This window comes from Phodopus roborovskii, unplaced genomic scaffold (assembly GCF_943737965.1).
Source record: "Phodopus roborovskii unplaced genomic scaffold, PHOROB, whole genome shotgun sequence".
In the NCBI taxonomy this organism is placed as follows: domain Eukaryota; kingdom Metazoa; phylum Chordata; class Mammalia; order Rodentia; family Cricetidae; genus Phodopus; species Phodopus roborovskii.
The window spans coordinates 18,488,095-18,516,064 of NW_026126525.1; the positions used below are offsets into that span (position 1 = coordinate 18,488,095).

General features: G+C 35.4%; 1 protein-coding gene across 1 annotated transcript in view; it reads left to right on the plus strand.

Annotated features, from left to right (window-relative positions):
* Positions 1-22,419: 22,419 nt before the first annotated feature.
* The window catches only part of Epha5 (EPH receptor A5), a 323,174-nt gene continuing 317,623 nt past the window's right edge, over positions 22,420-27,970 (plus strand). Inside the window, exon 1 of the mRNA XM_051198276.1 lies at positions 22,420-22,810. Coding sequence (XP_051054233.1) covers positions 22,624-22,810 — 187 coding nt within the window. The 5' untranslated portion in view covers positions 22,420-22,623. The remainder of the gene's footprint in view (positions 22,811-27,970) is intronic.

The following is a 27,970-nucleotide window of genomic DNA, read 5'->3' on the forward strand; positions in this document are numbered from 1 at the left end:
CCTTTAATATATACTAGAGTATCATAAAAAAATAATAACCTCTTTGTGGAAAATGAATGAAATTGAAACATGGAAATTGTGAATTTCAAGGAAGAGCTGGAGGCTTCAGGAAATACATGGTGCATAGCATAGTATGGCTGATTGTTGAAGACAGGGATAGACACAATCTTTGCTAACCTTTTCTATTCCCTTAGTAACATTGTATGACATTAGATTGCAGAATTTTGGGGAAGACATAAAGCAGTCTGGGTATATCTCATGCTATATTGATAAATTGTGTTCTGAAGACATGCATTAGCACAAGAACATAGGAATATATTTTAAAGTTTGTACTAGTATATCAAAACCATTTGTTTTATATTAAAGTAAAATGTAAATGACTTAATATGAATACTAGGGGTAATTTCAATGAAAAATAAATTATTTAACATAATTTTAATAAAGATTTATGAGGCAACATATTCATTGATAACTGTCTTTATATTCAGTATATTTTCAGTATATGAAATATATTCAATGCATATTTAAATATATTTATATTCAGTATGTCAATTATGTATATAAGTATATATATGTAATATACATATAAAAAGAAAAATAAATATATATGTACTAATTGTGTTAAAATTCCTTCACATATAAGCACTGTACTATACATAAAAGAATGTATCCCCATATTAAAGAGAATCATCACAGAGCTATTAGTGTTGAACTCATTTTTTAGAAGTTGTACAAACAATAACTTTACATTTTCATGAGATGTTTGTATTAAAGCAAAAATATAGCTACAGCCACACAGAACATATAACACACATGCACACCCAAACACAGACACACTTCACACACATTTAACCATCCTGGGGCTTGAAACAAGATATCAAAATTATAAAAGATGATGCAGTAAGTCTGGGCCTGGGCCTTCTCACCTCACCCAAACTCATTGTCAATTTCAGTTGGCAATTTCCAGAATTTACCCTTGGAATTTCATCCCCACCCTTTATTTAGTGTTAGCTTTCTGAGAACTGTTTCACACAAGGAAAAACTTTAAATGAAATTACAGTTAAATCCTACATTTTGGAGTTAATATTTCCTGGACCACCCTCAAACAGTGGGAGAAAAGCAAGAGTCAGTGACTAAAAGGAGGCCTCCCTCTCTTCCAGGGATGATCCTCCAATCTGTTCAAGCTTCCCACAGTTCATAGATCTGTGAGCACCAGCAACTGTGCTCCATGAACAAAAACTTCTCTCCCTGCATTTAAATTCCTTTCTGTCCTAGGGACTTCTGGTTTGACCCATGTGAATTACTGAGGTGAACATTTTCATTTCTATGACTGCATTGTGAGCACTCAAATGTGACAAAGTAAAATAAGACTAACATAATTTCTTCTGGGAGTCACAGTTGGTATTAAAATTATCGGTAGGTAAGAAAATCATCTGGTCAAATTTAATATAAAAGAACTAAAATTTACTCCATTATTTGTAAGATATAGTTAGAAATTGGAAAAAATATGTTACATATAATATGTATATATATAATGATATGTTTATATTATATGTGTGCTTATATATATAATATATATGAATATAATATATATCCATTTCATAATATGACACTTGGATTATAGAGACATTAAAATTACTTAATAATGATAATTAACATATAATCACCACCCATGTCTTTTTGTGTGGTTGAGAATACTTAAGGTATATGTTTTAATAATTTTTAGGTATTTAACATATATTTGTATTGTGTAGTCACAAATAATAGTAACATACTATATTGTTTAAAATTGTTTATGTTGTGAATATAAGTTGTAAAAACTAAATAAAACACGTTGAATGTAAATTACATATGCATATATATGTACAGATATTTAATACACTGAACTGAATAGATTACAATTTACAGTAATAACTGGTTTGTCTCATGTACATTTTAATATGATTTCAACTGTTGATCTTTGTGAGTTGTTGAAATTAAAAGTAAATTTGAGTTAATACACTTTCCACTCTAATAACTACCATAGCTTTAAAAAAAAATTTGTCTTGGATTTCAAATTATTTTTACTCTTCTTAATGAAATCTGTTTACTAAAGATGATGATTAATGCTGCTTTAAAATAAAATTGACCTGTCTGGTTTTGGTGGTTCACACCTTTAATCCCAGTACTGCAGAAGCAGGTGGATTTCTGGGTTAAAGGTTAGCCACATCTACAAAGTAAGTTCCAGGACAGCCAGAACAGTTATACAGACAAACCCTGTCTCAAAAAAAAAAAAAAAAAGTCTATTCCTTGGAATATTTCTTATATCATAATACAAAATCACCTTCAGCATGTGAGAATGATATTGCACGTTCCACATTGTCCACAGCCTGGTTTATTTCTAGTAATTTTAAAGTAGTGATGTTCACCTTTAAAAATTGGCTAATGCTAGAAGGTAGCATCTGTCACAAGCATCCTCATATAAACTCACATGGCTGTAGCATCTGTTCTGTCACACAATGTTCTATTTATGTGTCTCACACATTTCACTGGGAAGGAACAAATAGACTATTTTTAAGAAAGGTTTGCCAGTGTTTCTAAATGAAAATTCAAAGCATAATTGCCAGAAGAAATATATGAACAAGAAAAAGAGTAAGCCATAACTTCTGACCCTAAATAATATAAAAATGTTCCTCATTTACAAAAAAGTACTAAGACTGTAATTGTATTAATTTTCTTAAATGTGATACAAGTTTAAAATTCTTTTTTTAACTCTACTATTGAGTATCATAAAACTATGATAAATATTCTTGAAAGTTGAGAGGTTTGTTACTATTTATTTGCCAAATCCTTCTCCTGGGATAAAATGAATTAGAACTGAAATATGAGTTCAGCTATACATACATTCATTCAATCAATATTGATTGATCACAGTACTTGCCAGGAGACAAGAATACAGTCATATAAAGTCAGTCAGTGGAGTGTACTCAGACCTATTCTAGAATAGTAAAGTAGAAGGGGGGCACTTAAAAGGAATAAATCGTTTGTCCTATGAGTAGAAAAAAAGACACAAAGGGATAAGGAGTAAAAGAAGAAGTAGTTACTTCAGAAATGGAAAATACCTAAATGGTGTTTCTAATTAGAGTTTGCAAAATAATCTGCATTGTGGTGGCACACACGTTCAATCTACAGGGGTAGTTCCAGGACAGCGAGGACAATGAAAACTTGCCTCAAAAACCAGAATAATAAATCAATAAAAAATAATAAGAGATCAAATAAGGATATGTAATCATTTTCCCATTTATAAAAGATGGTTAATAAAAGGTGAAAGATTTATGTGATATGAAGAGAAACCAGAGTACCTTCTTCCAGAAAAAATGAATGCAGATGCAGAAATCCACCACAAACCAATGGGCCAAGCTCCTGAAGTATAATCAAAGTGAGGAAGTGAGGTAGGAGCAATAATATGAACAAAGGAGTCAAGACCATGATAGGAAAACCTACAGAATCAGCTGATCCAAGATAGAGTGAGATCAATTGAATCTGGTCTGACAAATGGAGAATGTGCGTAAGACCTAACTAGGCCCCCTTAATATATATGACCAGGACAATATATGAGGCCACTGTCAGTGAGTCTAAGGTTTAACTCTAATGTACAAACTGACTTAGTGGAGCCCATTGTATATGGAGAGATACCTTGCTCAGCCTAGATACAGGGGTATAGGGGATGGATAGGCACCTTTGACCTGCTTCAACAAGATGATGGGACAGACTTAGTAGACTTCTTAGAGGAGGCCTTACACTATTGGAGGAGAAGATGTGAGGTGGAAGGTGGTAGTTCGGGAATGAGAGGAGACGAGGGAGGGTAACTGGCATTGGATCTGGAAAATAAATTTTAAAAGTGCCAAAAAAAAAAAACAGTTTTAAAGCATATTAATAATTTATGCAAAAAATTGGAGAAGTCATCCTAATGATGAAAAGAGTCAGAAAAGGCTTTGATTCAATACACATTTTAAGCTATTTTTGTAATGGAAACAAAATGGTAAAAATATATAAAAAATTTCAAAAATTTTTGTCTCTATGAGAGTTTATCATAGCTTTTGAACAGTAACAATACATTTTGATGCAAGCACAACACATATCTTACATAATTTAATAAAGAAACATTCTTTTCCCTTTGTTTTGGGTGAAAAGTAGCAGATATTGTAAACATGATGTAAATTATCCTTCTTACTGCTTTTCAACAATTTGAGAACACTCTGTATGAGAAAAAGTTGTCCAAATATGACTGAAGGATAGCAAATCTGTGACAACATTTGCTCTAATTATTTATTTATTTATTCAAATAGATGTTTTAAAAGCATTCACTACAGATTTAAGAAGGATGACACAAAACAATTAAAAGCTTTAAGACTCAATTGCCCACCAATGAGCAAGAAGCACTATCATAATATGTTTAAATTAATCAAAGACTAGAAAACATTGCTTGCTGTATATAAGCAGAACACGATGCCACGAAATTAATAAGTTTGTATAAGAATGATAATATTTCATCAGATGTTTTTAATTCTGTAAATTTTTTGCCAGTTTTTAAATTTTATTTATTTGTTTTTCTTATTTTACATATTGATCCCAGTTCCCTCTCCATCACCCCCTCCATTCCTCTCTTCCACTTTCCCATGTCCCCAACCCGACCACACTCCCATCCCACCCACCCCCCATTACACATGTAGAGTGATGCCTTCCTAGAGAGGTCATCTAAATTTGTCAAGTCATTTGGAGCAGGGACTAAGCCCTCTCTCCTGCCTCTATATTAAGGGAGTATCCCTCCATGGGGAACATGCTCCCAAAGTCTGTTTTTGGACAAGGGATACATCCTGGCCCCACTGTCAGAGGTCCCTTAGAATGCCCAGGCCTTCTAACTGAGACCCATGTTCAGGGGGTCTGAGTCAGCCCAATGCTGGAATCTCAGCTATCAGTCTGGGGGCCAATTACCTCCTCCTTGTTCATGTCAGCTCTCTCTGTGGGTTTCTGTAGCCTTATCTTGTCCTCCCTCTCTGCATTTGGATTCCAGTTTGGCTCAGTGTTTACTTGTGGGTGTCTACTTCTGTTTCCATCGGATACTAGATAAGGGCTCTATGATGGTGAATAAGTTAGTCATCAATCTCATTACCAGGGAAGGGTATTTATGGTAGGCTTTCCTCTGTTGCACAAATTGTTAGTTGGGGTAAGTCTTGTAGGTCCCAGGATATTTTTCTAGGTTCAGTTTTCTTTTCAAACCTATAATGGTTCCCTCTTTTATGGTATCTCTTACAATGGCTTCCTCTTTTATTGTCTCTCTCTTTCTCTCATCTCTTCTTCCCCTGACTCAATCTTCCTAGTCCTACATGCTTTCCTCTTCTACCCTTCTCTTTCTCCTAGCCCCTTCTCCACTCACTACCCCTTCCACTCCCAATATGCCCAGGAGATCTTTTCCTTTTCCCTCTTCTGTGAGAGACTTTGTATGAATCTCTTAGAATCCTCCTTGTATCTTAGTTTCTCTGGCTGGGTAATTTATAGGCTGGTGATCCTTTCCTCTATGCTCTATATCCAAATCGATATGTGAGTAATACATACCATGTTCTTTTTGTGACTGGGTTACCTCATTCAGGATGGTTTCTTCAAGTTCCATCCATTTGCCTGAGAATTTCAAGATTCCATTGTTTATTTTTATTATTTTCCCCACAGAGTAGTATTCTAATGTGTAAATGTGCCACATCTCCTTTATCATTCTTCAGTTGGGCATCTCGGTTGCTTCCAGATTCTTGCTATTACAAATAATGCTGCTATGAACATAGTTGAACAGATGTCTTTGTTGCATGGATGGGGATCATTTGGGTATATGCCTAAGAGTGGAATTGCCGGGTCCTATGGTAGACTGATTCCCATTTTCTTGAGGAACCACCATACTGATTTTCAAAATGGATGTACAAGTTTGCACTCCCACCAGCAGTGTAGGAGAGCCACGCATAAAACTCAAGTCCAAATGGATCAAGGACCTCAACATAAATCCAGCCACACAAAATGTCTTAGAAGAGAAAGTGGGAGGTATCCTTGAACAAATTGGTACAGGAAACTGTTTCCTGAACATAACTCCAGGGGCACAGACACTGAGATCAACAATTAATAAATGGGACCTCCTCAAACTTAGAAGCTTCTGTAAGACAAAGGACACAGTGGACAAGACCAAACGACAGCCCACAGACTGGGAAAAGATCTTCACCAATCATACATCTGACAGAGGACTGATCTCTAAAATATACAAAGAACTCAAGAAACTAGTCAACAAAACACCAAATAACCCTATTAAAAATGGGGTACAGAACTGAAGAGAGAATTCTGAATAGAGGATATCAAAAAAGGATGAAAGACACTTAAGAAAGTGCTCAACATCCTTAGCTATCAGGGAAATGCCAATCAAAGCAACATTGAGATACCATCTTACATATGCCAGAAAGGCTAAAATTAGAAACACCAATGACAACTTATGCTGGAAAGGATATGGAGGAAGGAGAACACTCATCAAATATGTTTTAACTATAATGGTAGATTATAATAATGTCTTCAAAAATGTTAGCAATCAAGGTGTGACAATTAGAAATATGAAAATATTGTCAATCTTCTAAAACAACTAAGTACAATAAGAAGCAGTGACTCTAAAAATTGTTCAGTGATGTGTGTGTAATTTTGAGGTGCATGGTCTTTATCTCTAAAAATTACAGTATGTGATAGACAGAAAAGAAGGGAAATGGAAAAGGTGGGAAGGTAGAGGAAGCAGACAAGAGAGAAAATAATTGAAATGTAGGCCTACCTGTGAAAATTACCTAAACTCTTGAGTTTGGTTTCAGTCACCATTAATGCAATAATTCAGAATAATTGATTAATTATTCTTTTTTATTAAAGCATTATTTACTGAGTACAAATTATTAAGCAAGACCTATTCTGAATAATATATACATAAAATAGAATGAATATAACATGACTATCTACCTATCTATTATCTATCTACCTATCTATCTATCATCTATCTATCAAAATTTCTAGATGGTGAAATTTTATGTCCTAGTCTGAACCTATTAATGTGGTTTCTAAATGTCCTTGGTCAAAACATCTTCTACATATTCATATACTTATGTACATAAATCTGTGTTGTTGTTCCTAGCCTTGTTCAAAGAAGCATCTCATTTCAGTAGGTATTGTTCAATGACTATTCATTCAATCTCAAAGTAATAAGAATAAGAACAGCAAGAGCTCAGATGTAGATGTTACATTATTATTAATCATCATCATCATCTCTAACTCTACCATCACCACTAACAAAGTTCAGAAAATGTTGCCCAAGAGAAGACTGAAAGAATGTAAGAGCCAGAGGATTATGAAACTTGCTATGAAATGCTGTCTCCTGGGCATGAAACAGCTACTGCATACATGAAGTCACATCCACTGTGGTTACCTACAACAGACCTGAACAAGATCAAACCAGTTAAAAATCACATCATAGGATGGGGGATGTACTTCCATGGTTCAATATCAGCTGAGAATTTACTGGAAATTAATAAATGATGTGTGTGGTCACTTTTCTTTAGAAGTATGACCACTCTTAGGTTCTCCATGCCCCAGTGGATAACCTCACAGCAATGTGCTTATGAGAAACATTCTTTGGACACAATTGGCCAAAAAAATACATAATTTCAAAAGGAAGGCATGAATTACTCTGTGCTGTATAGAAACTGTCAAGTTAGACAAGGTATCTTTCAGGACTGGGGATAATAGTACTTAACAACAATAGTTCTAAGTTTCATTTCTATCTGTGTATGGAAAAAACAAGGTAATGCATTCATATATATGTTTATAAAATTTATTATGCACAGGGATGAAAGTCAATATGCACTCAAAGATTGTTAATGTCAATAGTATGTTTTCAGTATTTTCATGTTAATATTTATACAAATGGCCTTCAAACTTGTAAGTATTCATAAAATAATGAGAGAAATACATATTAGAAACTAAAATAATATGACAAGTATTATAGTGATTTTAAAAGGTCATGCTCTCTGAAGTGGAAGCTAAAGAACATTTGGAAAATTAACAAAGTTCTTAGATATTGTCTGAATATATGTATATCCCTGATTCCTCTATACACTGTCAATAGTGATTAACTAATCTCTACCACTAGCAATACAATATCAAAGAAAGGGATACTTGCATCAACAAATTTAAATTTATGTAAAATTAGTACAAAAATACAAAAAGAAAGTAATATTATATTCTCCATTGTTGTGTATTTGACTTATAAAATTTGTATACTATTTGGTATATAATATGCCATTGTGCTATACATGTGTATCTATATGTATATGTTGAGTAAATGAGACTCCAGATATTTAGTGTTACAATGCTATATTAAAAATTTGTTCTTAATAATGGATAAAGAATATGCTATGTTCATTCACATGCAGTATTAACAGGTCTTCTGAAATATGTGTATATATATATTCATTGGGAATTCGGTCTTTAATCAGTCTTTACGGTCCTAGACTAGTGACAAAAACTGAAATAGGGACATTTGAAAAGAACACCGAAGAATAAGAAATAACTCCACAAACAAGGAAGTCAAAGACCTTATTACTAAAATCTTCCTGAATTTTTACTCTATAAAATCTAATATTATGAAAGCATTCTCAGCCCTCTTATACATCTGATTTTGTTTGGGATAATGAATTGTCAGAGAGATTACCCTTGAACCACCAATATTAAATAGATTTTTCCCTGTGTATTTTCAAAGAGCTCGTATTTATTTCCATATCATTATATTAAATATAATACATAATCCTTTTATTATATGCTTCACTTTTTGCTTTATTGACATATTTCCTTCTTTGGTGATTTTAAAATTAAAAAGTTATTCCAACAGCTTCAGGATTTAGACATTGAAAAGACTATTTTATTTCATTATTACAATATAATTAAAAATTTCCAATTCCCTTTTCTTACTCTAAGCCTTCTCATATACACCTCTTTACTTTTAAACTTCATGGGCTCTTTTTTCATATATATATATGTATATGATTATATATATAATTCTATAATATATAATATAGGTAATATTATGTTATATATATTTATAATATAAAAGTAAAAAGAACTCTGTCTGCATAATTATACTTGTTTCAGGGATTGTTACAAAAGGTTTGTGGAAAGATTCTGAGATCCAGAGGTTCAGGGAGCTTACTGTGAAATTGTGACTCCTAGGAATGACAGTAGCTACAACCATAAAGTCTTACCAATGACTGCCTAAGCATGATTAGAACAAAAAGAAAAATCATAGAATGCAAATGTGGTTGTGGCAAAGTCCAGGATGCCTCAGCCTTACACAAAGAAATACAGCCCACCAAGAATGGTTGAGAGAGGTATAACCTGTTTTCCTTGAAGAATAGTAGAGCAATAGGTCTTCAATACCAAATTTACATGTTTGTTTTATGAAAATGATTTTATGGAAATAATTATTTTATTAAACATTTCAGACAACAAGGTAGTACTATGTACTTAAAATTAAAATGTCAGTGCTTATGTTCTTTCCACTTATAAGTGTACTTGTGGAAAAGCCTTTGTAAATGTATTCAAGGGATTTCATGACATTATAAGAGTAGAAAATACCTTATCAAGTTTCCCATCAATTTGTGAATTATAATTTTAATGTTATAAAAACAATACAACTGAGAAATAAGAATATTGACTGGCATGAATAGAAATTATAATAGAAATTAGATTTTAAAAAGTTGAAGTTTGCTGTATATAGAATACAAGAGCTAACAAAGATAGAATAGTTTTTTGTTCTGTTTTTTTTAATCACATTTTTTTCATGCAGTGTATTTTGATCACAGTTTCTTGTTCCTTGTACTCCCAGTTCCTGGCATCTTCCCACCTATCCAACTCCATGCCTTATTTTTCTCTCTCTAGAAAACACATAGGCCAATAAAATAAAACAAACAAACCAGAATAAAACAACCGGGAAAAACTGGAAGTGAGTGGGGAGCAAAAGCATGAGACACACTTATTACAGAGATATATACATATGCAAAGTCTATTAAATGCCGAATTGCAAATCATGATAAGCAAATAACAAGTTAGGCAAATAAGACCCAAACAAAGCATTATGACCTAAACATCTCCATCAGTGCTATTGAGTATATTTTGCAGTGCCATCTACTACTAGGCATGAGGCCAGCCTTAAGTTTGGTTTGTATATTCAGTGAAACTCCATGGAAGGAAACAATTTTTTCATGTGTTAGGAGCTATCAATTAGATATATCTTCTGGATTAGGGATAGGTGCTCATTTGCAATTCACTTCTCAGCACTGAGGCAATGTCTGGCTTGGACCAGTGAAGACCTTTTACATGTTTTTACAGTCTCTATGAGTTCTTCTTTAAGTCAATCTTCTTGTATCCGGAAGACACTGTTTCCTTGGTTCCTTCCATCCTCAACTGACTCCTACAATCAGTCTTTGCCCTCTTTACAGAGTTATCTGTGCCCTGAAGGGAGGAGTTTGTTGAAGACATTCCTTATAGGAATGATAGTTTCAAAAACTTCTCACTCTCTACCCATTATCCAATTGTGATTTTTGTATTATGTCCTATCTTTTGCAGGAGCAAAATTCTGGGGCTGGATGAGAAAGATACTGATCTATGGGTATAGCACAGCATTCACAGAAGTCATTTCATTAATATATTCCTATAGCAGAACAATAGTACTTGTTATGTCCTAGGTTCATGGCCTATCGAGTCTCAGGTTCCTGGCCACCACAGCATACAACTCTCTGAATACTTTGTATTCTATCCCCCCTCCCCCGCACCCTGCCTTAGGGATTCCTTCCCTTTCCCCATAGTTCATAATTTGCATTCACATCATCAATAGATAGGTATTAGGCATATCCTATATCCTTACCAGCATGAATTACTTTTGGTTTATAGACCTTAGCAATTCTCATAGGTATAAGATGAAATATCAATGCAATTTCACCTGATGACTAAGGATGTTGATGTTGAACATTTCTTTAAGTGTTTCTCACCCATTTGTTTTTTTAACATTTCAGAACTCTCTATTTGCTCCTTTATACCATTTCTAATTTACATAGTTTAGATATGAGCCCTTTATTGTATGTATAATTGTTAGATGTTTTTTCCTATTGTGTAGCCTGTTATTTTGTTCAAATGATGGTGCCCTTTGCTATATAGAAGCTTTTCAATTTCATGGGTTTTCATTTATTTAATTTTTATTCATAGTGCCTTGGTTCATGTCTTTTGTACCAATTAGTTCAAGACTCCACCCCTCTTTCTCTTTTATCAAACTCTTGGTATCTGGCCTTGTCTTGAAAGTCTTGATTCAGATGTATATGAATTTTGTACAGGATGATAATTATCAATCTGTTTGGACTCTTCTACATGTAGCTATCAAATTTACCATCACAATATTTGAAGATGCTATCTTTTTTTCCAGTTTGTCTTTTGTTGCTGTTATTTTGATTGTTTTGTTTTAGCTGCTTTGAATTAAGTCAGGTGTCCATAGTGTATTGGATTATGTCTAGGTCTCTAATTCAATTCCATTGATCAGTGTTGTGCCAATATCATGCTATTTATATTACAAAGCCTCTATAGTACTTTTTGAGATCAGAATGATGGCCTTTTATTATTCAAGATAGTTTTAGCTCTGTGTGTGTGTGTGTGTGTGTGTGTGTGTGTTTCTATGTGTAGCTGAAAATTCTTTCAATTTCAATTAAAAATCCTTTTGAAATTTTTATAGGAATTTCATTGAATCTGTAGATTGTTCTTGGTAGGATGGCCATTTTCTCAATATTAATGCTATCGGATCCATTATAGTTTTAATGCTTCCAAGAAAGCAAAACACACACACACACACACACACACACACACACACACACACCTATGTTAAATATTTGTGATAAAATGTGAATATTTTAAAATATGGAAAGCAGACTAGCATTTTTAAATATGGAAGACAGTTGGGAGAGAAAGGTAAAGAAGGAAATATGAGGGGGAGATAAAACATTATAGGACATTTGAGAGACAAACCACATGAAAACCTACTACTGTAGAAACTTTAAAAAATATATGCATGTATTGAATTGAACTAAATGGAATCACTAAATTAACATGTGAGGCAGACCACAATTAACATCTTATGTTATCATGTCATCAGGTAAAACCTCCAGTGCCAGGAATTTTGTTGAGTCAATTGTCAAAGTGGTCTAGGAAAACCCCAAACAACATAGGGTTCACCCCTACTGACTAGTGTTTATAGCACTGGAAGGTACTCAGCTTGCTACTGGAGGAGAATGGTAATCATTCATATCCCCCAGCTACAAACTCTATGACCTACATCAAAGAACTTGTCTGCGACATATACTGGTGCAATAGTGCACACAACAGTAAGGCGATAACCAAACACTTTTGATTTGCTTTAACACATACCTCATAAGATGGAATCCATACTGGACATTGATAAAAGAGCCAAGACCCTGAGATTAGAAAGATCATGGGCCTAAAGAAAAACCTAATATTAATATTCTGTTAAGGAATAAAATGACTGCTAATGACATAATGTTGTAACCATAGGATTAGCGCCTTACTCAGCCCTCGTGAGAAACACTTCTTACTCTAGTAGAAGGAAAATAGCACAAAGATCTGCAACTGGACAACATAGAGAGTGTAAGATACTTTGGAGCATTCAGTTATAAAGGGAAAATCTTTATTAACCCCCTGCATACCCAAGGCTCCAGTATCTTTGCAGAATAGGGGGCAGATAGTTTGTAAGAGCCAGACATGATGGATGTCACCAAAGATGCAATGTCTTCTAGATACAGTAGGGCTGATAAACACATAAACTCATGGAGAATGCACAGCACACAAAGGACCTGAACAGATTCAAGCCAGGTGATGTCCCAGAACTTAGACCCTAACCACGAAGTTTTCTTCTATTGAAACCTGTAGGTAAAGGAAAAAGCAGCTGTTCCAAATGGAATACCACTGGGTAAGTCAAGCATAGTTCTGGATATGTTCCATGTCTAGAAAGTGTTGATCAACACACTGTACTCAATATTTTTCTGATCATTTTGTTTTGTTTTGACTTTATCCCATTAGAATTTTGCTTACTTATTATTATTTTTTGTTTCTTTGTTTTATGGGTCATTTTTTATCTTGAACTGTTTTGATTTCACTTTTATTTCTTAGTATTTTATTTTCGTTTGAGAGAGAAAAAGAATCAGAGAGAAAGAGAATATAAAGTTAGGTGAGTAGGAGGTGGGGAAAACTGGAAGTAGTTTGGAGAAGGCAACAACATAAGCAAGATATATTCCATAAAAAATGTTTAATTAAAAATTATCCCCCCAAACACAAGTTATTTATGACTTTTTTATATTTACATTAACATTAATAGTGCATAAAATTCATGATTAATATATTCTATCTTAAACACTGACTCACAGTCCTTATACCATAATCAGCTATCTTACTAAAATACCCAATCTGCTTTAGCTGATTAACTTTGTAAAGTCCTTTCATTATATATAATTATTTTGCATTAATGAAGATATAATTTTATTCTTTTTCATTATTTTAATGTCTAACAATTAGTGTCCTACCTACTTATTACTCATACTTGTTGTTTTTTACTTGCTCTTTACTGGACAGAATTTTATTTTTCTGCTAAGTTTATTGGTAAATGACTTAAAATGTATTTATGATTATGAATCCTCAAATTTTCCTTTAAATTGCAAAACTTTATTCTTTTTACCTATCACTAAAATAATTGCATAATCATGACTTAAATTAATTTGTATTTCTTAGTTTTCCAGATTATCTCATTAAGGAAATTTCTTGGATATCCTCTGCTACCTTCAATGAGGATGGATAGTTCTTCCATACAAGAGTTAGAAAAATAAATTATCATAAAAAGAAGAGAGAGCTTGTTTAAGGATATTTTTTGCTATTTTGAGATTTCACCTATATATCATGTGGATATAAATATATCTATCAATCCATTGTGTGAATATTTTTTCTTGTTTTATATTCTTTTTGTTAAAACAACTCTTCCAGTACATATTAATATCATACATGGTAAAAGCTATATCAGTTTTATTTGATTTTTAATTATTAATATTTTAATGCTATACTTATATTCCAGAAATCACAATAAAATATTTTATATTGATCATACTTCTTTTTTTGTATGTAGAACAGTGTTATTGTCATACACAATCATTTTAGCTATCTCAAACCAAATTAGAAATACATGAAAGTGAGATTTGACATATAACCAATAACCAATGACATCAAATAATTAATATCACTGACTTTTGTTAAGTGATTTTCTTTTTTAAGAAAAAAAATTACATTCAAATATATACATTATAACCTTACCATTATCTTGAAGACTCAAGTCATAACAATATTCCCACAATAAGTAATCATGTGTAAAAGGAGATCTTTTTCCATTTTCCTCAGACTGGCTACCTGACATTTCAAAAGATAAGAAGTATGCTCAGCTTGAATGAACTCAAAATATCTCTGCAAATGTATTTGAACTCAGCCTTTGAAATGTCAATCCAGTAGCAAGTGATATAAGTTACTCACTCAAATACAAGATTATATGTATTATGAGTCCAAAGGAAATTACTTGAAGCTATAAAATACAGTTCAAGAATACACGTTGAGGAAAAATGGGAGTAAATATTTGTGTAGACATTAGTTGCTAAAAGTAATTTATATTAGTGTACTTAAAGTTTACAATTAGAAATATGACCTTGTGGAATTTTCCCATCAATGTATTATAAATTTTACTATTATTAGCTAATTACTCAAAATTTGAAAAGTTACATCCATTTTCAGTGTTTTCCATATGCTCTAACATATATACTCCCCCTAGTCTTTTCTCTGCTACAGTCATAAGCCAGGACCCATGCATTCCAGGTAAGCATCCCATACCATGGAATAATATATTGATATTTCCCATATACCTTTAAAATTATATCTAGGTCATTGAGCTTTATGGGATTGGGCTGGCAGAGGCATGTCAGTGGCTATATCAAGTCATTTAAAAGGCATGATAAGGACTAACCTGTAAAATAAAACAGTTGAACTCTTTCATATTTGCCCCAGAGATACAAGTACTTTCACATATTAACTTGTAACATGGAAATTCAACACAATTTATTTGTGCTATCCCAAAGCTTGAAACCACTCAAATGTCTTTCAGTGAATTAATGGTTAGACAATTTGTGGTGTGTCTTGACTCTGGAACAGTCTCAGCAATAAAAGAGCATGAACAACTAATGCATAAACAGGTTGGATGAACTGCAAGAAAATCACGATTTCTACAAAAAGTTCGTCTCCAAAGGATACACAGCATCAGTTCATTCATGTAGCATGCATGAAATAGCAAAACAATGCTGCTAGAAATCGTAGCTAATTTCCCATGACTAAAGGTGAAAGAATTCTGTAAATGCAAACTAGTACTATAGTGATGGTACAGGTTGGGAATATAATTTGCCTATTGATTGTCCAGTTGGTAATACAATAGAATTGAAATTTTTCACAAGCTTTCAAATGCAGGTCTTACTGGTGAAATCTGACTGCCTTATCAATTGTGACAACATCAATTTCTAACTTTGCTCTGTATATTATGGTGAGTATGGGGAGATGTTGAAGAATGAAACATGGTATTTCCTTTTTACATTTCTTAACAATACCCTTTGAATCTATAAGTAAGTCAAAATAAAGTGTTTACCAAAATATTCATTTGAAGTAAAATTACATTTGACAAGCAAAATCTTAAGAGAAATTTCAATGTTTCAAATGTTTGGATTGTGGAACCCCATCTCATTTTGAGGGTTTTTACGTTCTATTTTGCTTGCTCTCATGGGAAGCCTGACTGACAAGTTGCTCTGCAACATTCAAGGCCTGTGTCCTACAAAAGACATGGGACAGCTGGGAAAGTGTCTTTATTTCTATGAAGATGCAGGTAATATTTACATAGGCATTTTAAAATAATTTTTTAATTATTCTTTGCTAACCTGGAATGATTCTTTGGCATAGAAATTATTTGATTATATTCTGTAAAGTTTATGAAAAGGAACACAGTTTCCCTGAATTTTTCTTTTCAAGTAGAATAACATGTTATTTAAAATGTGTATGTGTAATAAAATAGTACAGTTATATTATTATATTTTAAGTTATATTATTATCTTTTACAAATTTTCATTAGATTATCACATTAAGATCTAAGAATAAGCTTTATTTGTAAATTCCAAACCATAGCTTCAGTTGGTGATTTTGCTTCATGTTTAGAGGGTACGTATGTATGTGCGTGTTTGTGTGTGTGATGTTTTAATTCAGGGTGATAGTGATAATGCTTCCTAAATTTAACTCAACATAAGTGCCTTACAGACTCTGTAATGGAATCATCCAGCTTTACAAACCATCAACTCCAAGCCATTGCAGACTTTCATGGTAATTATATGCTCTTTTGTTAGTATTTGTCTTTTCTAGCTAGTTCTTCTCAGGCAATTTTTAGGAAATATTGCATAAATTGCACAAGGTCGTAAATATGGTGTGCTTTAAGAAGCTGAGGCCACACTGAGGCAGGCAGTAGGGGAGGGAGTGGTCCTGTTAGTTATAGAAATGTTTGGGTTATGATTACTGAGTTGTTGGGTGGAAACTTATAAGTGATTTTGCCACAGGACTGTTTATTAGATGGTGGTTTTGGAAATATTCTGCTTAGCTGAAAAGGTAAGACTTTTAAGTGCCTGTAAAAGGAAAGTAAAAGGTGATCTTTAGATAGGCAACCACATACATAGGACATTGGGTACCAGGAATATATTTAATGAAAAAATTAAATCCTCTGTTATATTGCAGGACATTGTTCTCAAAAAAAAAATCCAACAAATGAAAAACAAAACTGAATAAACTGGATTAGAAATACACTCATTAATTAAGGTAGCTAGAGAGATTTTCAGAGAATTCACTGAGACATGATATACATGGGAGAACCTGACCCTCTAATGAATTTTGGAATACTAAGAAATATAGTGGATATCTTTAAAAATGTTTACATCAAACAAGTGATAGTGTTATATATAGAGTATGGGCGAGAGGCTAACTGAATGATGTTATTTAAGAGTGCTCACTGACACCACATCTTTCTAGTCTTTTCTATCTCTTCCCTCCTTTGTAGTCTTTGACTGCTCAGTATGTACAGGCACATTGGTTTGCAGGACTTTCTATTTTTCTATTGTTAGTCTACCACTGCACATGTGACAAGTGAGAACTGTGGAAAATACCTAACACAGAAATAGAAAATGAAGAAATATAAATCACCTCACTGCTCACACATAGATGTGTGCATAGCATAGATTTATTTATTTATTTATTTAAAGCATAGATTCCCTTTCATTATAGCCTTTTCATTTGACATTTTGTGGCTGTCTTTTTATATAAGCAAATGTACCTCACGGCATTTAAATAATTCTGTGGTAACTGCCTTGAATTTTCTTACATTCACCAGTTCTCATTGTTCACCATGGCATTACTTATATTCACCACTATCACTTATCTTTAATATTTAGTCCAGTTGAACTAATTTGCTGAAAAATTTAAAAGTCCCTGGCCTTAGTATATTAGTCACATTAGAAAGAAATAATAAAATTACTAAAACATGTCACCAAAGAGACTCCTAATTAATGTGCCACAAGCAGGTATATGAGAATGTCATTGCTGAATTTTCCCTAGAACCCTGTCCCACAGGCTATGAACAATGGTGGTAAAATGTGGTCACATAAGTTTCTATTTTTCCTTCTGCCACTGAGAAAATCTAGTTTTTGCTCCTAGCAAACTACTACTTACGTTATAAAAATATGATATTTAGTTATTTTTGAGTCAGCATAGTACCAAATTTAGCACTCTGTCCTGGGATTATGGAATTTATCATAGCTTGTTTTTTACATAATATTAAATACATCTATAGTCCAGGATATTACTCAGAATTTAATGGAAATTTACCTCTCATAACAGCATCATTTTGAGAATGCTTTCCTACTTCTTTAGCCTCAAGAGTCCTTATTATTTTACTGTCCACTCCTTTACACGAGACCAGTTGTCCAAGACGCTGGAGGCAATTGAAGCCACCAAAGAACAACCTAGTAATTCAGTTTGGTTCCTCATAATCTCTAGTGGCCTTGTCCTTGACTGTGTTGCAATTTCTTCAAACTTTGAATGTTGGTATGAGCATTATTAAAGAATAAACCAGAATGAACCACTCTGGCTCTTGGCTTTCTGTGATATATTTGGAATCGTTTCCTTCTATACTACAGAGTTCCTTTACCAACAGTGTAGACTTTGTTCTTAAAAGTCAAAAAAAAAAAAAAAAAAGGGAAAAATTTCCAGTGATTATGATACACATGCTTAGTAAATTAAGTTTCTAATGCAACATTTTAATTTTTGCTAAAGAAAGAAATTGTATTTCTGAACTTTTAATTATTTTTACATATTTCTTTTTAATTTTTATGTATGTGTATATGTATGCATGTGTTATTATAAACATTCCTAGTTTATTTCCCTGTTAATTTATCCTTCAAGTACTATGCTATTTGATTTTGCTTTAAATCAATCTTAAAAGCATAATATTTTATGAAATCATTCCCACTAATGTAGAATTTTGAGATCAACTCTTTAGTTATTTTTTAATCATTATGTTTAAATAAATTTATTGTGTATGACATAGGTCACCTTACCTCATTTTCCCATTAATATAGGGCTATTAATTATACCTACCTATTTTACGGGTGAAGTGATTTATGTGAAATCATCGAATAGTAATTTACCAAGATAAGTTTTAAGTAAACAATACAGCATTTTTGTCAAGACTGCTTTTATTTTGTTTTGAATGTAGTAAAAATACATGTAGTCTTGTAATCTCATTTAATATATTCACAACGTTGAAAATACAAGAGTCCTCAACTCTCAAGTTTTCCTATCAACATTCCTCTACATACTTTTCTAAGAGGAAACAAAGATAAATAAATAAATAAACAAAACAATAATCCAAGTTAGTGGTAAAGCCATACAACCAAAGATTTAAGAAGAAATCAGGAATTTTCTCATTTTAAACATAATCATAATCCCTATGGTAAATAGAGATGATAGAACTTTCAAACCAATACAATGTCCTGACATTTGATTGTGCAAGGTTGAAGGCATGAAAGAAAGAATGGGGGAAAAAAAAGGACTACTTTGTATTCAATACCTTTGTTTTGCATAAATGTGCTAAGATTAATTATATGCCAAGAAAATAACATGGCCAAGTACAAGGTTTTTGAAATTGAGGCCAAAGCCAAACCACCAACATGGTTTTCTCTGATTAAAACTAAAATTTTATCATTACTTTTGGTACTTCCTTTTACAGTTCTTATTTCTTTCAAGTGTATGTCATAAATAATATTAAACAAATTGTAGGACAATAGACAGTATTTTGCATTATATAATCTGAATCTTTTAAATCATTCATCCAAAATAGAAGATCATGCTTTGAAAAGCATGCTTAGAAATTCTTTCACATACTTGGTTTAGACTGTCTGTCTCTTTGTGTGGTAGGGGATGTTAGACAATTTCCTTTAGCTTTGCATTCAGAAAATACTGATATTGTGCTGACTGATATAAATAACAAGCTGTGGATCTTTCCAAGAAACAAACCAACTCAATGACTTGTCAGGAAAACCTCAGGCCTGACTATGTGGCTTCCCTTGTTTCCTTCAGTAATAAGATGCAGTGCAGTATAATAGTGAGGATATTTTATGTCTGAGTGAAGGAGACTTCTAAAGAAAGGAGTAACAAGCACCACAGTAAGGGAAGGATAAGACATTACAGAAAAAGGAAACATTGAATTTACAATTTCATAAAACCATACACAGAAAGTTTTTTCTAAGCCTTTGGTACTACAAGAATAGAGTCTTTAGGCCATATAAATTTGATATCCATGTAGTGGATATTAGATAATTACAAATTATTAACACTTCTAGGCTGATAGCATGCATATGTGCATGCGCGTGTGCTCGTGTGTATAAATATATACACACACACACAGGATAAAGAGGAGGTGGGGGCTAGGAGACCATCTCAATAAATCCCTGATGTCATTAATGAGAACACTTAGGCCTACAGAAGTGATATCCAAGTCCATGCTCAGTGACCACTAAATTGTCAGTGTCCTATACTCGCTTTAGTGTGGCCTGAAACTTTAGATTTTTTGCTGCTATTCCTTACAGGTATTCTAAAGTAACTCAGCTATAAACAGAGCCGGGGGGGGGGGGAAGACTTATATTTTGAATGATCGTCAAATAGACATAAATTTTAACTTTCAATCTCACAGTGAGGATTTTTTTCAAACTGGAAGATCTGCCATTCCTCCTTATTTGCTTCATGCATTTGGAGTGCTTTGCAACAGAATGAATATACTCTCAGCTTCCTAGTGCCAAAACACCCAGGAGGTGGGGATGGGGGGTGGAGTGGAATTCAAAGATGAACTTCCACCTCTTCAAAATAATGTACCACTATCGCCCTGTTCTTTCAACCTTTGTAGAAAGCATCTAAACAAACACAAAGGTCATCAGCTAACAATTGTGAAAAATTTACTGTGAAGACACCAAGAGTCTAGGTGTATCAGAAAGTGTTCAGTCAACTTGAGTAGGTGTGAACAGGAACCCAATTGTGAATTGAATAAGGCACCTTCCTTTTAAAATCACACATTTTGAGAGACACTTTGCAATCTGCCAGTGAATATGAGCATCCTAAAATTGCCCTGCTGTCTGTCTCTTTGAAACAATGAATGAGTAAATTGAAGGAGGTTATTAAAGCAGGAAGACACATTGAGAGGAAGCACAGAAAAAAGAAAAAAAAGAGATGCTTTTAAGCTGCCCTTTTCCCTAGTTATTTGTTAGTCTTTCAGTGTAATGGACCATGGGCAATTAAAATAATTAAAAAAATTAAAACTCTGACATTATTATACCCGTGTTAATTTCACTGGAATTAACTGCATGTTTTTCCATTACGTAATTTCACTACTAAAGTACTCTATCACAAAAACATTCTGTCATTGAAATAAACGAATTAAAGCCTCTTGTATTTACCTAGCATAGTACAAATGCCAACAGTCAAATTCTTTGATTCTGTGAAATCGCACACTGACCCACTATAGCTGGGTTTAGATAGTCTACAGTTTACTTCTCAATAACATGTTGAGTAATCATCTCATTCCAGTAGAACAGAAAGGGTCAAAGGCAGTGGGGGACATGGATGTTTAAGAAACTAGCCACGGAGCAGCAGAGCCTGCGAATGCCCTATTATGTGACTACAAGGTTGTTGGTGCCACAGTCAGCAAAGGGCAGCAGGCACTTTGCCAGACCCAGGGACCCGCTGCTCCTCCTGCTGAGGGATGAGCTAGGGCTGGCTTCCCTTCCTCCTTCAGGGACCTCTGGTCCTCACAGGCATCGTCGGGAGGCTTCTTTGCCCTAATTATCCCGGGAGGAAGACGCGCCTTTCTCGGAGACAGCTAGGCAACACTCACCACCGCAGCCTGCAGATTACTTCCCTCTGTGGGTGTGCGACTTCGTTTAAGCGAGTCACACTTACAGTAGCTAGTCACCGGCGAGGCCTCGAGCACAGAGGGCGGGGGAGCGTGGGGCGGGAAGGAGGGGGTGGGGGAGAGGAGGAGGTGGGAGGTGCTGAGTCGAGCGGCTCCGGGAGACGCTGGAGCTCCAGACACAGCAGGAGCGCGCCGCACCGGTGCAGTCGCCAGCCAGCTCGCCCTGGCCGCCGCGCACTCCTCCTCGGTGCTGAGCAGCGGGAACCGCAGCGGCTCGAGCCGCCGGGCTCTGCCCCGCTCCTGGGCCCGCGCTCCAGCCTGCTCCGCCCGCCGCACCGCCCCCGGCAGTGCTCTGCCCGCAACGATTTGACTTCCCTCTGCCGGCCTCTCCAGTTCTCTAGATCGCTGGCTTTGCTCCGTTCTCCTCGCTGTTTGCCACACCACGTTTGGTCTACTATTCTCCCGTTTATCCACAGTTACCCCTGCTTGCGTATCCCCCCTCCTTTTTATGGAAAACATCATCTCGATTTAAGATGATCCGTCTTCCATAATCTCGTCCACTTCAGCACCGAGGACTGAAAGGGAACCTTCACCTCCACTCCAACCCTGGTGGCACTTTAAAAAACAACAACAATCGCAATTGTAAAAGAAAAGTCCTAAGAGGCAAAGGAGCTGAGCGGGGACTTGGGACCCTCTGCAGACCCTTGACTGAGACCACCCAGGGCTGTACTAGTCATCAGAACTCTTAATTCATCTCATCCAACTAAAAGGGAGGGCGACTCCAGCTAGAAGCAAACTTCAGTCGTCTCTGCGGAACCTTGATTCCCGAATTTGGAGGGATCGAGTGCCAGAAGGCACAGGACCTCACCAGGAGGCGCCTCTCTGGCTTCTCCCACCAAACCTGAACCTTAGACTGAGCCACGCGGGACGCAGAGGAAAAAAGAGGGTAGAGGAAAATGCGGGGCTCCGGGCCCCGCGGTGCGGGACGCCGACGGACCGAGGGCAGAGGTGGTGGCGACGACGCCCCCTGCATCCCTGCCTCTCTGGCAGGCTGCTATTCTGCACCTCTTAAAGGCCCCCTCTGGACCTGCCTTCTCTTGTGTGCGGCTCTCCGGACCCTTCTGGCCAGCCCCAGCAACGAAGGTAGGGTAATGGAGGTGGGGACCGCGGTGGCGGCGCCCTGGGATGGTTGGGTGAGGTGGAGCTTATGTCAGCCGGTCTCAGCGCTCCAGGCGCCGCTACCTAGAATAAATCTCGCTCTCCGTCTCCAGTTAATGTTTGTCCACTTTTGCTGGCATTTCCGGGTCTCTCTGGTATATTTGGTTGCATTGTTTAACATATCTGCGGAGTGCTTACCAGGCGAGGAACCTGTCTGTGGACTGAGTCTGGTTGGGGGCTGGGAAGTTGGAAGCCTGATGGAAAGAGGTCTGAGACCTGAGCTGGAAGATTGGGTGCGGTTGGGTCCTGCGAACCTGGAGAAGTGACACATCCGGTTTATGGAGAAAAGCGACAACAAGGCTCCTAGGCTCCCTGGGGTTTTTAGAAACCATTATTTTAAGCTCGTGTTTGGGGATGGTGTTAGGGTGTCTGGTGCTTATATTTGGGGGAAAGTGCCTGCCCTGGGGCTATTATTTAGGCCACCACTAGCTGCTATTCCGGGCTGGGTAACTAGAGATTTAATTTTTGAAGTAGGGGATCCTGAAGGGCAGAAACTGATTGGTGCCCTTCTATTTTGGGGCTCCTTTACACCCCAAAGCAAAGGTAGAGAGAGGCGGAAAGGTAGGATGGTGTTACAGGAGATAGGCACTGTGGATGCTAGGAAGTTGTTCTTGGAGCCCACCTACACTTATCTTGTGAGAGAAGATCTGTCCTAACCAGAGGCACCAGGTCCTGGAGTATCCAACCCTCCTGTCCCCAATTTTTTGCTCCGGAGTATTTAATTTCCTCTGGGAGAGTAAATTTGGAGGTTAGGAACATCACCTGTGTTGTTCTTTCCTTGAGCTGGTCTCAGGCTCCTGGAAAGCAGTCTTGCTCCATTCTATGGCCTTGCCTGAGGTCCCCTTAGCCACACTAGATCTGCTCCTCTTTCATACTTCCCAGTTTGCTCTAGGCTCAGCTTAAGGGCTCATGGCTTCACACCGGGGAGGGTGGAGCATGAGGAAAGGCACTGGGCATCTCAGACCAGGTTCTTGTTACCAGGAGTGGTTCTCTTCACCATGGAAATATCAAAAACCTGTCCTCTTCTCTAGAAGCCTGGGGCTTTTACCTTGGGCTGAGGATGAGAGTCCTGAGGTGTGAAACCTTAAATAAAGCCTTGCGCTTGGGGACAGGAGATGCTGGACCTGAAAAGATGAAATAGCAGCAGTAGCAGAGTGGTGTATGCCCTCGTGACTAGCATGGATTTAGTCTGCTGTAGAAGGCGCTGAGCTGGTAACCCCCTGAGCTGCCAGTTCTCAAGGAACCCTGCAAAAGCAGGGCAGATGGAGACTGACACCAGCACCCCACTGACTCTCACATTATGTTTATTATTAAACATCTGTTCAGAGGAATATGTGTATCTGTCGGTATCTGTTGGTAATAAGCCACTCTTTAAGGCAAACAAGTTGCTTTTTTTTCTCTCCCTCGAAAGTTTTTTTAAGTGATGTATATTTGTTTGTTTCAGACTTGTACCTTTTATTAATGTATTATGCTAAGACCATTAGATTAGAAGTCCACAGGGTGTAAGATGGCTAAGTCAGGGGAAGGGTCTAAGGGGAAGGGAGGAGGAGGACTAGGGAGGAGAAGGGCAGAGAAGGAGGGGCTTTTAACTGTTTTATTACAGCCAAAGGGCCATCCTGACCAAACCACAAAATGAGTCAAGGGTAGTATCAAGAATTCTTTCCACTACACATAATTCCAACCACCTATCTTCAGTCCTCTTGCTGTGTGTGTGTGTGTCTGTGTGTGTGTGATGGGGAAGGGAAACGGACTCAAGGAAGTCTCTCCAAGAGAGCTGAAGAAATAAATTATCAAGGAGTATGATGCCTAGTGTGAACAGGGGCCAAGACTAAAACAAGGGGAAGGAAGTTGGGAAATAGTGCAGGTCTCCAAAGGTGCCTTAAGCAAAACTTGTATCTTGTGGAATGGCGTCTGGCAAGCACAAGCTTTCACACCCACAGGTTGCACAGTCTTTGGCAGGTAGTAAAGCCCACAGTAAAATAAAGCTGATTTGGTTACACGCAAATGAGGGGTCTAACAAAAGCAAGCTGTACTCTATCTCTGGTGCTCTGAAGACACCGAGAATCAAGGGTGCCTCCTATTTGGGGAACATTTTTATCACATATAATTCAAAATTTAATTTTAATATTATTTGAGGTTGTCTGTCCAATTCATTCCTTCACTACCCAACAGAACACCATCTTTAATACTACCCCAGATTCTCCTGTTATTTGAAATCTGGATTCTTTCCTGCTTTACATTTATTATACTACTACTCGTATACCTGGAACAAGGGCATACATTAGAAGATTCATAGCATCGTTCTTCATTAATTATTTAATGGATAAAGTGAAATACATCTTCAAGTTTTTTTTTATTTTTTTGTAGAACTTTGGAACCTCAAGTTCAGAAATACTTGATTGACATGCTAAATTTATTAATAAATTGATTCATAAAATTTACTGTCTGCAACTAACAAATGCTTAGTGATACTTCAGTCACATATGTTTGTATATATATATTTTATACTTATAAAGAATATATATATGATCATGTGACAAATTGTCACATGAGAAATACATTGAAAATATGATTTATACTTGCTATTCCAATTATTTTTTATTTTTATCTTTCATAGACAACTTCATTCTAAACAAATTTTACAATCAATATTCATTCACTTTTAATGTATGGGCATAAACCACACTCGGAAGAAACATTCAGCATTAATCTAGACAAACCTTTACCAAAAACAATAATAATTTCAAGTATTTTAGCAGAAGACTTTATTTTCAGCTAATTAAGGAGGACAACATTAATGAGTGTACCAAGTGAATAATTTAAAGAAATTTAATAAGTAAAAGGTCTGTGCCAGCAATTCTGAATTTTTGGAGATGGCCCCGAACTTATTCAGTTAATGACACTTTTTTCTGTCTGGAGATATATTTGTAAACAAGCATTATTTGACAAGTGCTTTTCTCAGCATGGATTCTTGGCCAATTACTGCTGAACAGCTCTGCGTTGAACATGATTCACCCGTAGTAAATCAAGCTTAATTCATTGAGGCTACAGTCAGTAATGCCTCAGAAAAGTGCTGACAGTTGTCAGTAGTTTGTATTTGAGAAGTCCAGTTTCTTGTCTCTGAAGGTTTTGTATGTTTGAGAATGTAGGATGGAAGGTTCTTGGAAAAGAAACATAGCAGGGCAGGGTAAGTGGTTTTGACTAAAATGACTTGAGAAACAAAAATAAAATAGTAAATATTTTCACTGGGAAGAGATTGAAAGTAAAGTTTGTTTAGGGTTTTTTTTGCTTGGCTTATAATAGGACCAGACCCATAAAACATATGTAAGGACACAATAGACTTGTAAAACTAAATGGCTTTATTTTGTAGCCCTGTCTTCCTGCTGTAATTCATTTCCTTTTAGATTAACCGGCAGGACCCCACAGAAAAGGACAGTAAAATTGTTCCCTCACCAGGACACTACTGAACAAGAAAAGAGAGCCATTACATCCCTTAGAATCAGATATTGTTGGTACCAGAAGGGACCATGGAGAGTTTAACTTTTTGCTTAATAAACCATGAAGATTGGGGGTGGGAATCTTGACATTTTAAGCTCTTTCTTGGTATCAGGGTGACAGGTAAGATGATTTCATTTCCTGTGTAAAACAGGAAAGAAAAAAAGGATAACAATTTCCAGGCTTGCAATATAGTGACATTTTAAAAATTTCAACCTACATACAACATTTTTAGAATTGATAACAAAAAAGGCTTATTGTTCTGTTTATTTGTCTGGTTGGTTAGTTGGCTTTTCTGATTGGGTATAAACCAAACCTTTGCAAAGGTGATGCATGAACCAAGTGCTCACATGTTGATACTTACAAATGCAATATTTACAATATGTATATGCTCACAATACTTTGTGAATTGTGAACATTTAGAGTATATGGCAACCATACAGAAAAATACCAACTCCAAATGGCTTTACTATCTATAGACAAAAATGTCCAAAGCATTTGTTTCAGTACTGCCAAGGATAGGAAAATGGCAGGTTCTTGTTTCTTCCAGCTATTATGGTGGCTGTTTAACTTCATCATTTGATTATCTTTTGTTTGGTGTGCTTCTTGCAGCATTTGATGATATAAATAACTAATTTCTCTTTCATTTTTTGAAAAACATTCTATATTTTCCTGTAAATATAGAACATTATTGTACTAACTGACTATAGCAAGTTTTATAGGTCCATATTAATTCTTAAAATGTATTACTAATTTCTTTTAAAAGCTATCCTTTTAATTTAAATTAGCACATATACTTGATTAGTAAACAGAATGAGTTTTAGTTTGATGTAATTAGCTATCTGAAGAATATGATAATATGCTGAAATTGTATAATACTTTTACAAGAATTTTCATAAAGTATCATAATTAAATGAAATATGTATATAACATTTGCATATTAATCACTAAAAGGCATTACTTCTATTTTGATCACAATAGTAACTATGACTATAAATAATCATGAGAAATGAAAATAGAAATTGAGAACTGAGAAACTCAGAAATTTTGCTCTTCCAGATGTGTAATGGGTACACCTCAATAGGGGCAGAGAGGCTCATACTAGCATGCTTGACTAGATAAATATATAATAAGTTGTTTATGAAAGTTAATATCCTTGCATATAAGTAATTCAAAAGTTGGTTGTTAGTAAAACATTATGGATTCTATTTATGCTTCGTAATTTAGTGTTACACGTGTGTGCATCTCTAGTTTATATAAAGGTATGCTCCAAAAAAATGTCCAAAGATTTTGTTAATACAGATTGAAATGGTTCATAATTTCTAGATACAGTTTAATAATGTTTACACTTAAATTAAGACTAAAACGTACTTTTTCAGTGAGACACAATACACCTGGGAAAAGCAGCTAAAAGGAGATTTCCTGATTCAGTCAAAAACAAATTTTAAAGCATCATATAGCTTTACTACTGAAAGAAACTATTTAGAAATACCACATTATTTTAATGGTTTTAGAAAATTGAAATTCACTATAATACTCTTGTCTGAATCATTGTTTACATTGAAAGTGTTTTATACAGAATATAAAAGA